This window comes from Poecile atricapillus, chromosome 35, assembly GCF_030490865.1.
Source record: "Poecile atricapillus isolate bPoeAtr1 chromosome 35, bPoeAtr1.hap1, whole genome shotgun sequence".
NCBI lineage: Eukaryota > Metazoa > Chordata > Aves > Passeriformes > Paridae > Poecile > Poecile atricapillus.
In genome coordinates this window covers 928,206-941,259 of record NC_081283.1, presented here as the reverse complement: position 1 = coordinate 941,259, position 13,054 = coordinate 928,206, and the positions used below count along the sequence as shown (strand labels likewise).

General features: G+C 45.9%; 1 protein-coding gene across 1 annotated transcript; it reads right to left on the bottom strand.

Moving 5' to 3' along the window:
- Window positions 1-3,593: 3,593 nt before the first annotated feature.
- Window positions 3,594-9,032, bottom strand: LOC131590901 (keratin, type II cytoskeletal 4-like). The gene is made up of 9 exons (XM_058861297.1): window positions 8,571-9,032; window positions 7,369-7,583; window positions 6,960-7,020; window positions 6,247-6,342; window positions 5,499-5,663; window positions 5,294-5,419; window positions 4,831-5,051; window positions 4,542-4,570; window positions 3,594-4,069 (listed from the first exon to the last, which is right to left on the bottom strand). Exons 1-9 carry the CDS (start codon window positions 9,030-9,032, stop codon window positions 3,594-3,596), a joined length of 1,851 nt encoding a protein of 616 aa, XP_058717280.1.
- Between the last annotated feature and the right edge of the window lie 4,022 nt (window positions 9,033-13,054).

Here is a 13,054-nt window from a genome sequence, read left to right as displayed (position 1 = left end):
CTTTTAAAGATGAATTTTTGGCAGAATTGTCCCACCCTGCTCAGGATGGTTGAACTGGAAGATGCTTGTTAGGAAGGGGAGGGGGAAGATGTCTGATGCAGGAGCAGAGTCTCCCCTGTCCTCATGCCACTCTTCTGGTAGCACACATTTGGTTTTTGGAGGGAAACTCTCTGAGTGGCCCATGTGTCCCCTGAATGATGGAAGAGACCTCAACTGTGCACTCAGCCTGGATGGTTTTGCTTCTTCCTATTCTCTTCATCTCCTCAGCCATGGTAGGCTTTGGTTTGGTGTCCTGGGTTTGGTTGGGATGATTCAATTCATTCAGCAAAATGGTTCATTTTATTCAATTAGTCAACCAAACCCAAGACATTTAATAGAATAAAATTCCTGACATAGTATTTCTAATTTATTTCTCTTTTTTCTTTTTTTTTTTTTTTTCCTAGAACTGCATGGAGACATTGATCCAGTACCAAAATGTTTTCTTTGATTATTTTTAATTGACAGAAATTCCAGTTCCCCAACTTCTAATGAGTATTTGAACTTCTTGCTATTGGAAAGAAGGGGGAAAATAGACAAAACACTCCTTAAGACTAAAAAGGAAATAAAAATAATAAAGTCAAAACAATCCCTGATATTAAAACACAAAATAAATATTGGGAAGGCAGGCAGCAATCCCTTGCCAGGAAAGAAGTTTAAGCTTGTTTTACAGCTTTAATAAATGGTTTGAAAACCATTTGAGATTAACCTTTTCCCTTTGCTCCCATGACAAAATTTTTAAGACCTGTAGCCAGAGAGAGGAAAATAAATGCAGTCTTCATTTCCCTCTTTGGTTTGCTAATATTATAGCTCAGAATATTTGGGTGTTGACTCCAGGAGGAGGAGGAAAGGAGCTGCCCTTGTTTTGGGTGAGGCAGGATCACCTCCCTTTCTTCTCTCTATTATTCAGGCCACTAAAAGTTAGTTATTCCTCTGAAATTAGGCAGTCACCTTCTGCTTCCTCAGTCAGGAATGGGAGGAGTCACCCTTGGTAATGGTCCAAATATTTCAGGCTCCTGTCTGAGCTCAGCCCAAGGCCCCACAGGGACAGCCCAGGCTTGAATCCTCTCTCACCTGGGGTTGCCTTGGTGTCTGACTTTAATAATCAGAGGGGGAAAGGCTCTGGAAACCCTGCAGCTTGCCAGGCCCTCGCCCCTCTGAGCTGGGAATACCATGCAAAGCCAGTTCTTGTTTTTCCAGGCCATAAAGGCAGAGAAGGTGGGGGAAGAGCAATGGGTCAGGTCAATCAGGTGAGGACCAAACCCCGACTCCAAAGCAGGGCTTAATTCCCCTCTTCCTCCTCAAGAAACCATCTTTTTAGCAAAAGCCAACAGAAAGTGACCTTGGCACAAAGCCAAGCCAAACCACGCCAGGTACAGATTGTGAAGGGATTGCCAGGCCTCCACAGACACAAGACCCAGATTTGGAGCTGCAGTGTTTCATGGACACTTGGCCAAGGCTGATTGACTTCCAGACACCACACAAAGAATCCATGATGTTCACACAATTAAAGGAAGCTGCCTGATGTGAGGGACTCCTATTTCCAAATTCCATTTGCAAGTGGTGAATAAAGCAAGCTCAGATGCAGAATTCCCTGCTGAGGTGGGCTCCATCCCATCTACTTGGAGCTGATTAAAAATGAAGCTGCTGAGCTGGGACTCCTCGTTGAAGAGAGGGCACAGGTGGAGGACAAGTGTCCACCTCACCCTACCAGGGTCTGACATGCAGCTGGTCAGAGCTGGATGAAGCATTTTCCACTCTCAGCATAGAAATGACATCCCCTGCCCTTCCCCAAAGGTGTTGATCTTCTGCCCCACCTCACCCTTTAATTGTCCCCTTTTTTCAGGTTGCAATTAGAATTTTGCCTGCGAGAGTGTGGAGATTACTGAGGCTGTGTGACCTGTAATTCTTCCTGGGCTGGAGACAGGAAGAAATTCCCTGTGATAATAATGTCTGCAAGTCTGGTGGGGAGAGGCAGGGAGGATTCCTGGGAACTTGCAGGCGCCTGGCATGGGACACCCATATTTGAGTTAATCCTCCTGCCTGGGGCTGCCTCCAAAGCCAGGACAGATCCCATTGGTGCAGACAGCCTCAAGTTCAATGCATTTCATGCTAAGTTAGGCACCTGTGTTTGACCAGATGAATCACCCCGTGGAAATGTCATTTTTTCCATTAAATAAATCCCCAGCTGAGCGCAACATGGGAGACTCCAAAACCAGGGCAAAGTCAATTCCACCCCATTATGGCCAAGAGATCTCGTTGCCTTTTAAGTCACACAGTTCAAATAACACTTTGTCATCCCCAAACCCACTAAAGCAAAGTTTTTGTGTCTGAAACATTACTCTGGTCCCACATCCCTGATCACCAGTCCTATGAGCCCTGAAGGGCAGTGCTGAATTCATCTTCACTCAACTGCTCTTACATGAAAGGATCAAACAACTACTTTGTTTGGAGATTGCAACAGGGTGGAAAACACCACCGTGTGGTGCTCAAGATTATTTTGGAGTTTTCTGGAAATCTTTGACATCAATTGTTAATTGGTCTGTAAAATATCTTATGTGATATGCAATGAGGAGATAAATAAACCAGAGTAACCCCCAGTGACACCTGAGCCCCACTATGTCCCAAACTGCCTACAGAGAATGCAAAGGTCTCTTTGGTTCTTACTTCTCCCCAGAGAATTTTTTCACCTATTTTGTAGTTTCTTTAAATACCATCTATAGAAAAATTGAGAGACAAAAGATGTCCTTTCAAAGCAGTTTATTGAGGACAGTGAGAAGCTGGGAAGTTTGAGCAGTCAGGGGGAGCAGCTCTATTCATGCTGTACAAGGTGTCAACTTGGACAATTTATGCACCAGTAATTTCCCTTGGCATTTTGGGGGGACGGAAAAGGAAAGGGGGTGATCTCTTCTAAAACTCATCATGCCTTGAGCCAGCCACCCCAACATGCAGAAGCAAACAAAAGTACTATGTGTTCATCCATAAGCAAATTCCACACACAAAAAAAAAAGCTGATGGCTGTGGAGTAACCAGCAGGTGCTTTGAAAATTGCCTTTTTTCAGATTTAAGCATAAATTTGTAGCACAGGGTTTTCTTGGACCAAAAATGATAGGATAAAAATAAAGGGAGTCTGCTCTTTGCAGGATCTCCTGGGAAAGTTAAGTAGTTAAATCCTCACTCTCTTTTCTGAAATGCTTTGAGAGGAGCTGGAAGAAAAAAGAGGGCTCTTGGAGGGGGGAATATTGTTAATTAATATGCTCATTATGGGAAAAGACAGAGGGGGAAGCAGCACAACAAACAAACCCTTAAAGCTGTGATAACCTAAAGTAAGGATTCAGAAATCACACTGTGCTGAGTACCTGCAGGAGAAGTTTCTAGAGGGATCTGTAGGCTTTGGGACTCTGAAAAACGCATCTTGACGGGATAAATCTGGGGTTAATAAATGTGGGAATGGGTTTGATGATAAACGTTGCTACTAATGGGTAGAGGAATCACTCTGCATCCTCTTGGCACAGGGCTGGCACGTCTCAGCGCTGCTGTCCAGGAGCTACGCGGCCCTATGGGACCACACAGGGGTCTCTGACAACCCCAAAATTCCCCACCACACCACTGTTGCACCCCATGACCTCAGGGCTGCTGGACACAACAACGGGAGGCCCCGCCAGCTGCCGGATGACACAGCCCTGGTTCCCAAAGCTGACCACTCCTCCAGCCTGGCAGGGTCCCATCCTGGCATTCAGGCCCCCGTTTCCAGTGCTGACCACGGTGCGAGCCGGATACCCTCCGCTGCGGGAGCTGAACCCCCCGGCTTTGCAGCTGACCCCTCCAGCCTGGCAGAACATCTCTGGGATGCACTGCTTGGCCACGGAGCTGAGGACTCTCTTGGGGTGGATTCCGGCACTCCGGGAACTGAATCCACCGTTCTGGGAGCTGTGTCTCCCGGCTCGTCTGCCCAGGGAGCCGTAGCCACACACAGCCCCATTGGCCATCATCCCACAGTCATCAGGGATGTTGTAGCCGCTGCTGACCACAGCTGCAACAGAGGCCATGGGAGTCAGCAGTTAGGGAGGAAAACTGGAAGACTTTCACTAGGCAAGTTGTTTCTTGAATGACAGAACCAACCAAACCTGATTTCTTCCAGATTTGTCCAGCATGTCTGAGCCCCTGCTCCTTTCTACTCCTCCCCCGTGTCCCAGCACATCCTCTTATGGATCCTCCCCCTTCCCATGTTGCTGGTGCCTCCCAGGTTCAGTACATATCCCATGGCCCCCAGGACATCTCCCTGTTGCCTCCAAGGGTATAAAAGGGTTTTGAGTTTGATCTTCTCCACTCACCCCAAAAGCTGATTTTTTTAAAATTTAAAGCTATTTGATATTTCTGGGGCTAAGCCTTTCAGAATTGGAAAAGGGAGGCAGAGGGACCTGGGGCAGACAGATAATGCTGCTCCCAAAAGTATCGTTCCTAGAACAAGAAATCTTCATGGCTGAAAATGTGCAGTTACTTACACACACTCACAGGGTTCCCCACACATATCCTGTGGGGAAAAAAAAGAGAAACACATGTTACTCACAACTTCCAGCCATAATCCAGACCCCTTAGTCCTTTGTTGTAACATGCCTCACTATCCCTAGGAAAGGAACTGTTTTTGCTGGCACCCATGTGGCCTCCATGGTCTCCAGGCACCACCCCAGGTCCAATTTCTGTGAGCCTGGGGAGATCTTGGAGCTGTAGAGTTCACTTGGGAGCAGGAACTGCCATGGCCTCAGATACACAGGAGGGAAATGTGTCACCCACCTGCTCTCTTCGCCCTCCAGCAGAGTCTTGTAAGTGGCAATCTCAATGTCCAGGGCCAGCTTGACATTGAGCAGCTCCTGATAGTCCCTCAGCATGCAGGCCAGCTCATCCTTGGCCTTTTGCAGAGCGTTCTGCAGCTCAATGTGCTTTTCCCGGGCATCTTTGAGGGCACAATCCCCACGCTGCTCAACATCACAAATGGAGGTTTGCAGGCAGGAGACCTGTCAGGGGAGGGCAACAGTGCAGGTGTCTGCAAAGCTTCTTAGCCTAGTTCTTGGACACTTGGTTTGGATAAATCTGCTCTTCTAATTGCAAAAAAGAAAAACTCACCAACATCCCACCCCTCTCCACCTACTTTTCACTTTCTAACCAGGACCTAGATCAGATCTCAAGTCTTCTAAAGATAAATGGCTCACCTTGCCCTCTGTCTGAGCTGTCCTACTTCTCTGGAAACATCTCCTACCTGCTTCTTGACACTCTCCAGCTCACACTGCAGCTTCTGGATCATCCGGGTCAGCTCTGAAATCTCACACTTGTTGCTCTGCAGGTCATGGCAGTATTTCCCTCTCTTATCCTGCAGCTCCTGAAACTGGAACCAAGAAACAAGACAACCATCACTTTTGACCTGTGACATTGCCAGGCACAGACCCAGCTGATCTCTTACTCACCCTGGTCTGGTAGAAAGCATCAACTTCTTCTTTGCTCTTCTGGGCAATCTCCTGGTACCAGCATTCGACATTCTTGATGATGCTTTCCATGTCCAGGTCTCGGTTGTTGTCCATCTTGACAATGACCGAAGTGTCGCAGAGCTGGCGATCAACCTGGGCCCTTTCCTGCAGGTTGGGAAGGGCTTAGTCAGTTCTTTTCACCTCTCGGGCTCTGCAGGGAGGGAAGGGCTGGGACACAGAGTGGCTGAGGGATAGAACAAGTCAAGAAATGTCCCTCGGGATGGCTCTGCAGAAAATCCTGCAGCAGGATGAGTTGCCACCTGTGACTGCTGACCTACGTGCTGACCTGCAGCAATTCTGTCCACATCAAGGGCAAGGAATTGGAGTGACTTAACCCTTGGTATCCTCTCATCTCCTGCTGCCTGAGTGATTTAATGACAGGACTGGGAGTTGCTTCAGCTCTAATCAGGCAGCTGCAATCTGGAGGAACAAGACGGACATATCTTTTCTCCAGGGTAGGGTTAGGCCACAGCCAATTCCTACCTGGAGCTGCATGAAGGAAGGGGGAACCACCCTATCTTCAGCATAATCATGTTAATTTTATATCAACTTTGTGCTTCCACATTTTTAATTATTCAGGGCTTTGTATGAGACACATCCCAGAGGAGTTTCAAGCAGCAGAAATTTGGAGCACCTGAAGGATGAGACAAGGACCACCAAAGTCCTGGGATGTACCAGAGGAACTCACCTCCTCAAACACACATTTCAGCAGCTCCAGCTGCCTCCTTAAAAGATCCACCTTCACCTCCAGCTCTTCTTTGTTCAAGAAGATACAGTCTGCATCCTGCAAAAGGAGAGACACATACATTCCAGCTCAAACCTGGCTGTAAATGTTGGAGAAACACAGAGAGGCAACAGAAACAAGACAGAAATGTGTCTCAAGATTCCAAGAGAAAAAAGGTGTAGGAGAGTGAGTCAGGATATCTTGGTGCCTCCTGAAGGAAAACAAACCATTCCAACATGACTTACAGGAATTAGTTGATTTATCACTTAGGACACAGCTACAAACCCACAACTGACTAATGAGTATTTAAGCAAAAATTTTTAATATTCTTCAAATGATTCCTGCTTTTCTGATGTCCAAGAATAAAGGATGTGGAGAGACAGCCAGAAGTAACGTGGTGTTCTGGTGTGACCTGTCCTGCTCGGTCCCCCTCCCACACTTCACAAATGTTTTTGAGGCAACAAAACTGGTGCTGTAGTGCTGATGATGTAAACTTTGAGGAGACATTATTTTTGCTTTCTGCTTGCCTGTTTTTCCAACCCTGTACCTCTTTCTAAGTCTCCCTCCAAGTCATCATAACACTTTTGTAGATTTTTGTTAATTAACTATTCAGCCAAGTTTTGCTCCAAATAAACCTACTACCAGGTATAACGATTCATGTTGTTTGAGTGTCTCACCTTTTTGAGTGCCACAAACTCATTCTCCACAGTTGTGCGCCTGTTGATTTCCTCTTCATACCTGTTGGAAAAGGAGGAGAAAAGGGCTGAGAAAAGAAAAATGCTTGGACACTCAGACATCAACCATCAGGTATAAATGACAATAACCTCAGATATAAATGACAACTCTTTCTTGCTGGGACTGCCACTGGGCACTGCCAGATCAGTGTCTGGAGACCAACATTAAACCATCCCAAGATCAGAAGCTTCATCATGAGCAACAACAGCATTACCAATGCAAAGAGCTTGCCAGTGAGACAGAAGAATGTGGCACTCCCAGAGGGGGCATGCCACATGTCTGGGAGAAGTTGCCTGAGATAAACCAGAAAAGCAAAACACCACCAGATAGAGGAGCCCAGAAGGTCCTTACTTGCACTTGAACTCCTCCACCAGCTGGCTTGTGGCACATTCTTCACTGCCCAGTTTCTGCTTTTCACAAAGCAAGCAGTCCAGGCGCTTCCGCAGGTCACAGATGTAATTCTCGAAGTACAGTTCCAGGTTTTTCCCTTTTTTTGGCAGCACGTATTGTTGCAGGAGGCCCCACTTGGTCTCCAGCACTTTGTTCTGCTGTTCCAGGAATCGGACCTGAAAGCAAAAGATAGAAATGCTTCAAATAAAAATGTGAAGGCAGGGACTCAACACTTGTTTAACTCTCTGCTCTTAACCACAGGTTCACTTCAGGAAGTGAGAGATGCTAGACCACCATGATCTGAAAGTTTTCTGCCCTTATTAAGAAATCTTTATACCACAAATCTGAATTATTTTTAAATCTAGAATTCAGACATCTAAATTAGAATTAAATCTAAATTTCTAAATAGAAATCTAATGTTGTGTGTACATTATTTAAAAATCAAAGAGTCCCATGTCTACATTATTTAGAAATCCAGGACCCTGGTGTCTAAATCTGCATTTCTTAATATGTATTAGGAGAAACACTCCTCCAGAAGGTGCCTCTGATGTATTTTAGGATAAAATTGAGTCCCCAGATAGTGAAACTGCTTTGTTGCTGTTTTTTCTACAAAGGGATCCTTGGGTGACAGATCAGATTTGATCTCCACATGTCTGGATCAAGATTAACCACCTTTTCCTTCAGGAAAGCTTTTGGAACTGTCACCATATTTACAGTCAAAGAGAGGAGGCAATTATTTGAATTATTTAACACAGGACAGAAAGATGAACCTGTCAGGGCTGTAGCTGCCACCTGAGCTGCACCAAGAAATAAAATTTGAACTAAGACTATTCAAGAGGAGACACCTGAAAGAAAGGCCAGTGCAACCATGGCCATGACTCAAAGGCCATGGAATGCCAGAACAGGGCTGAAATGAGCCCCATTAAAAAGATCTCTGTCTGGACCAACATGTTCTTAATATTATTATTAGTTATTAAAAATTATTAGAATTAGCTTAGACTTCTCTGTGGAAAGTTTGACCCCTGTGTGGACCCAGCTCAGTGAATCATGGCAGAGCTTGACTGGGGCTTTGGAAGAGGTCGATGGACTCATGGCATAAGATGGGTTTGGGAAGGGGTTGGTCAGGTTTTTTCTTCCTTGAGTAAGAGCAGGTCTGGACTCACCTTGTCAATGAAACAGGCAAACTGCGTGTTGAGGGTCTTGATCTGCTCCTTCTCTTGGCAGCGTATCTCGTGTTCCAGCGGGTCCACCCCAACGCAGAGGGGCTTCAGCAGCCGCTCATCAATGCAGATCCCCTGGATGCCGTCGGCCTTGCGCTCAGGGTACCCCCGCATGATGCTGTATCCCCGGGGGCCACACAGGCCAATCCTTCCTCCTCCAGTGCTCCCATAGCCCATGCCTCCGAACCCCATCTCCCCAAAGCAGCCGGTGCCGCAGCTCCCATTGACATAGGAGATCCTCCTGCTCCCGCCCAGGTTGCAAACACTCCTGCTGCTGTAGGCGCCAGCCCCACACCGCACGGGCTGGCTGGCAGATGCGGCGTAGCTGCGACCGCAGATCTCCGAGGCTGAACTGAAGCCTCTTCGTCCCAGGACAGATCTCACCGTCGGTGCCTGCCTGCTCATCGTGGTTTATTTGAAGGTGGAATAGCAAAGTTATGGGGCTGCTCTGGTGCAGGATCGGAGCAGGGATCCCACTGGAGTGACACACAGATGCTGTCCCTTATATATATTTTGGGAAGCTGGCCTTGATAGGATCAGGACGTTAATTTAAGTACTTAAGGGTTTGGTTTGCCTGGCAGCAATAAATGCTCCTCAAAATGCAAACCAGCCCAGCAAATAGTAACTACTGAGGAAATAAAAAGGAATCTAAAAGTGCTCTGTTTGCAAGTTGCCTTTGAATACATTACAGTTTGAAATACTCCCCTAACTTAGTGCTAATTATAGTTTAGGAACATTTTTAAAGGAACTCTTTGTGATTTGTTTGCAGTGTGTCGTTTGGGGTTTTGTGTCTCATAGGGCTGTGTGTGATGGGATGTTTGAGGACTTGCACTTTATGGGGGGTAATTTCACAATTTTGGGTGCGGAAAAGTAACTCAAAGGAAAAACTGAAGAAGAAAGTCAGCTGTAGAACAACAAACACTGTGGAAGTTGTGTCATAATGGATCATTTCTGTGTCTGAAACACCAATAAATTCACTGAGTTTAAGGTCTGGATTTGTATGCAAGGACTCAAAATATCTCGCAGTTACATGCACAGAATCACAGAATTCTGGGAATTCTGGGAATGTGCAGAATTTCAAGATGACCTTCCCTGAAACACCAGTGAAACAAATCAGGTTTCATCCAGGATCTGTGACATATTTCTTTCTGCTCACAGAAATATGTTCGTGACATCAGTGACAGTTTTTTCTAGAATTATCCTGCAAGTTCTTATTTCTGACAGTTAATTCTTTGGCTTTCACTATTCTGGAGCTTCTCCCAGGGCTGGGTGTCAGAGCCCTTTCAGATTCACCTCCTGGAAGTCTCTATGGGGAACAAAAAAGAAACAATAGTCTGTTCCAGCTTGGTGAGAGCCACTCCATTCAGCAAGTGACGGCTGAATTTAGGTGACTTTGCCAGACATGTCCTTGAGACTCCACGGGGAGACAGCTCCAAGGCAAGGAGTCCTTGGGGCCATGCTCAGGGAAATGGGGGTAATTTGCTCTCCGCAGGGGCTGGGCTTTCTGCACCAACAGAGGAAGTCTTAATGAGTGGATTAGGCTGGACAACAGGGAAGGCTCTGACTCACACCAGGGAGATGAATCCCTCTCTCTCCTAATCACCAGCCCAAGGAGGTGAGGCAGGAGACTTCTCCAGGCCTTCTCCAACCTGGCAGTTGGAAAGTCAAAACAAAAGGGCTCTTTCAGCTCTTTGCAGGTGAAGTGTTTGGGAGAAAAAAAAGGGCATTATAGTTCAAACAGCTGAACTCCCTTGGTCCTTCCTTTTGAAGGAAATAATGCTTGGAGAAATCTCCAAATTATACAATGGGATGGCAGCTGGAGACACCCAGGTTCTATGTTCCCTCATCTTCATTAACATGCTCCAAAAACATCTTCCAAGAGTCAGGACCATAAAAATTATGCCAAACCTCCTCCAAACACGCAACTTTCTAATATCAAATGGTTGAAAAGAAGATGCACATGGAAACTGCGGGATGTGACTGCAGCTCCAGGATCCCCAAAGCCATTAATTGAACCTGTAATTGCAACTTCCGTGAGTTTGAGGAGCTGGTGGTATAAATTACTTGTGTAAACTGCTACTTTTGCTGTATCCAAAAGGGATAATTCCAGATATTTACAATGTTCAGATTACACCTTTGTTTGTAGTAGTTCGGGCTTACTGTGTAAACTGGGCTGCCAGCACAATTGGAAATATCAGATTAAACAAATATGAGAGGCTTCAAGCTGCAGTTTGGAACTTCCACGGTCCTTGAAGTTCCAAACAGATTTATTAGAAGCAAAATGCGGGTCTGCCTCCAAAGAAGAGCAAGTGCTTGGAACCCTGTGGAGGAAAGCAGGTTCATCAGTCAGACTGAAGATGTGCCCTTTTCCTGCTCTACACTGCATTATCCTAGTAGGATGTGTGGGAGACACTTGGAATGCAGCATAGGCTGCAATTAAACATCTGTGAAACATCTGTGCTGCAGCAGCCTCTGTTCCCAAACTTGCCAGAGCCACTGGGTTCCTGAGACGGAAGAGATTTTGGGTAAAGTTGCTCAGCAATGGGTAAAATTTGTGTGTTGGCCCAATTCCATCTGTTTCTTCTGGATTCCAGTGGGAAAGCAGCTTCATTTAATGTCTTCTAGGTCTTTCCAAAGAGTGCATAAGGTGCATAAGACCTCAAGAATAACCAATTTGTTTTTGTGAATATGGACATGGGAAAGGGGAGAACACTGAAGAAAAACCTGCAGCTTTTTGATGCAAAAGAAAAAAAAAAAAAAAAGAAGAGGGGAAGGAGCAAGGAAACCAAAAAGGAAAATATTTTGATGCAGGGTTGGATGAATCATTTTGACAACTTGCAATCGCTTCCTTTGTCAGCATTTCACTCCCTGAATGCACTGCCGAAAAAGGAATTCATTAGAACAGTGGCGTTCACTAATTTGTTTGTTGCCTCTGGAGTTGAATCCAGATGAGCTCTCAGAAGGTATTTTATGTGATAGTCTCAAAGGGCTCTGTTATTATCCTTAGTCATTGAGAGCTCTTCACATTCAGGTTGGACAATGGCAGGAACCTGCCTGTGCTACCAACATTGATCCATGTAAGATTGGGTTGAAACATGGATTTTTACAGTTTCTTGGGCTGTGCAGACTCTTGTCCTCATTCATGACGTTGCAGGATTGATTTCATTAGTGCAGCCTCTTGTATCCTAAAGCCAAAGTTATCCAAGGCAATTCAGTCTGGTCATGTGTTTTATCTCTCATTAACATCCCCCTAATCCACGTGAGAAGTCAAAGCTGGGCTTTTCCAGAGATATTCCTCATAAAATTCATTAAACACTGGGTCTGGGTGCACTTTCCTCCTGCCTTCAGCCATCAAACTGGCCACAGGTTCTAATTTCCTCTTTGAGACTCCCTCTCTGGCTCATGGAAGGAGCTCTGGCATCTCCAGACGGTGATTCATCACCTCCCAAAATAGGCAGTGGAGGCAGGTGGGAGGAATCCACCTCTGCAGCTCCTTCCTTCTGTTCTTCCTGGAGACCAGAGGCCGTCTAGACAACCAGACACTGGCCCCGGCGCCCGCTTGGGAAGGTTGAGGGAGGTGAAATGAGTCCCACCCTTTGGGCACTAAATTTCTTCAGTACCTTTGAAGTCCTAATGAGAGCCCTAACAACCCAAACTCCTGGATCTACTCGGCTCCTGGTGCCACATCGCGCGATCCTGTGATTGGAGGCATCAAAGCTGAGGCTCCCAACAAAGCAAAGGTTTAGTTTGATCTTCCTCCTGTTGTGATCTTCCTCCTGTTGTTTTCAGTGGAAATGAATGTAGGATGTATGGGAATCCTGGATCATGATGGTGTCCCACTGCCTGGCACAGAAAAAGCATTATAAAAGGTGAGAAAAGTACCTCAGTTGTTAAAAGGTTACAGAAATATCCCTGTAAATCTACAAGATTGCTGATTCCTTCCAGTTGAATCAGTTTTCCAGTTGAAGAGATTCCCTGACCCATCCCAAGGAAGGAACTACCTGTGGAAAGTGGGAAGTCTATTCAGCCAGGAGGAGGAAAGCTCTTCCTTTTGTTATGCCAAAAGTCCAGTGCCCAAATGAAGGATTGGATTGGATTGGATTGGATTGGATTGGATTGGATTGGATTGGATTGGATTGGATTGGATTGGATTGGATTGGATTGGATTGGAGCAGCTTTGTGATATGCTGCAGAATGTCTGATGTTCAGAGAGGCCAGGGTGAAGTTTAACATTTGCCAAATTAGCTTATCACATCTTGAAATGGTGATAAGGGAGTTTGGAGGCAAGGAAATAACTTTAATTCCATGTTATTGCCCTGATTTATTCTCCTGTTGCATAAAAGCGAGAGGATGGTCTGTTTCCAATGGGCAACCTTTGGAGATCAGAGGTGTCCTAATGAATATTTATACTTGTTTGATTGCTCTTC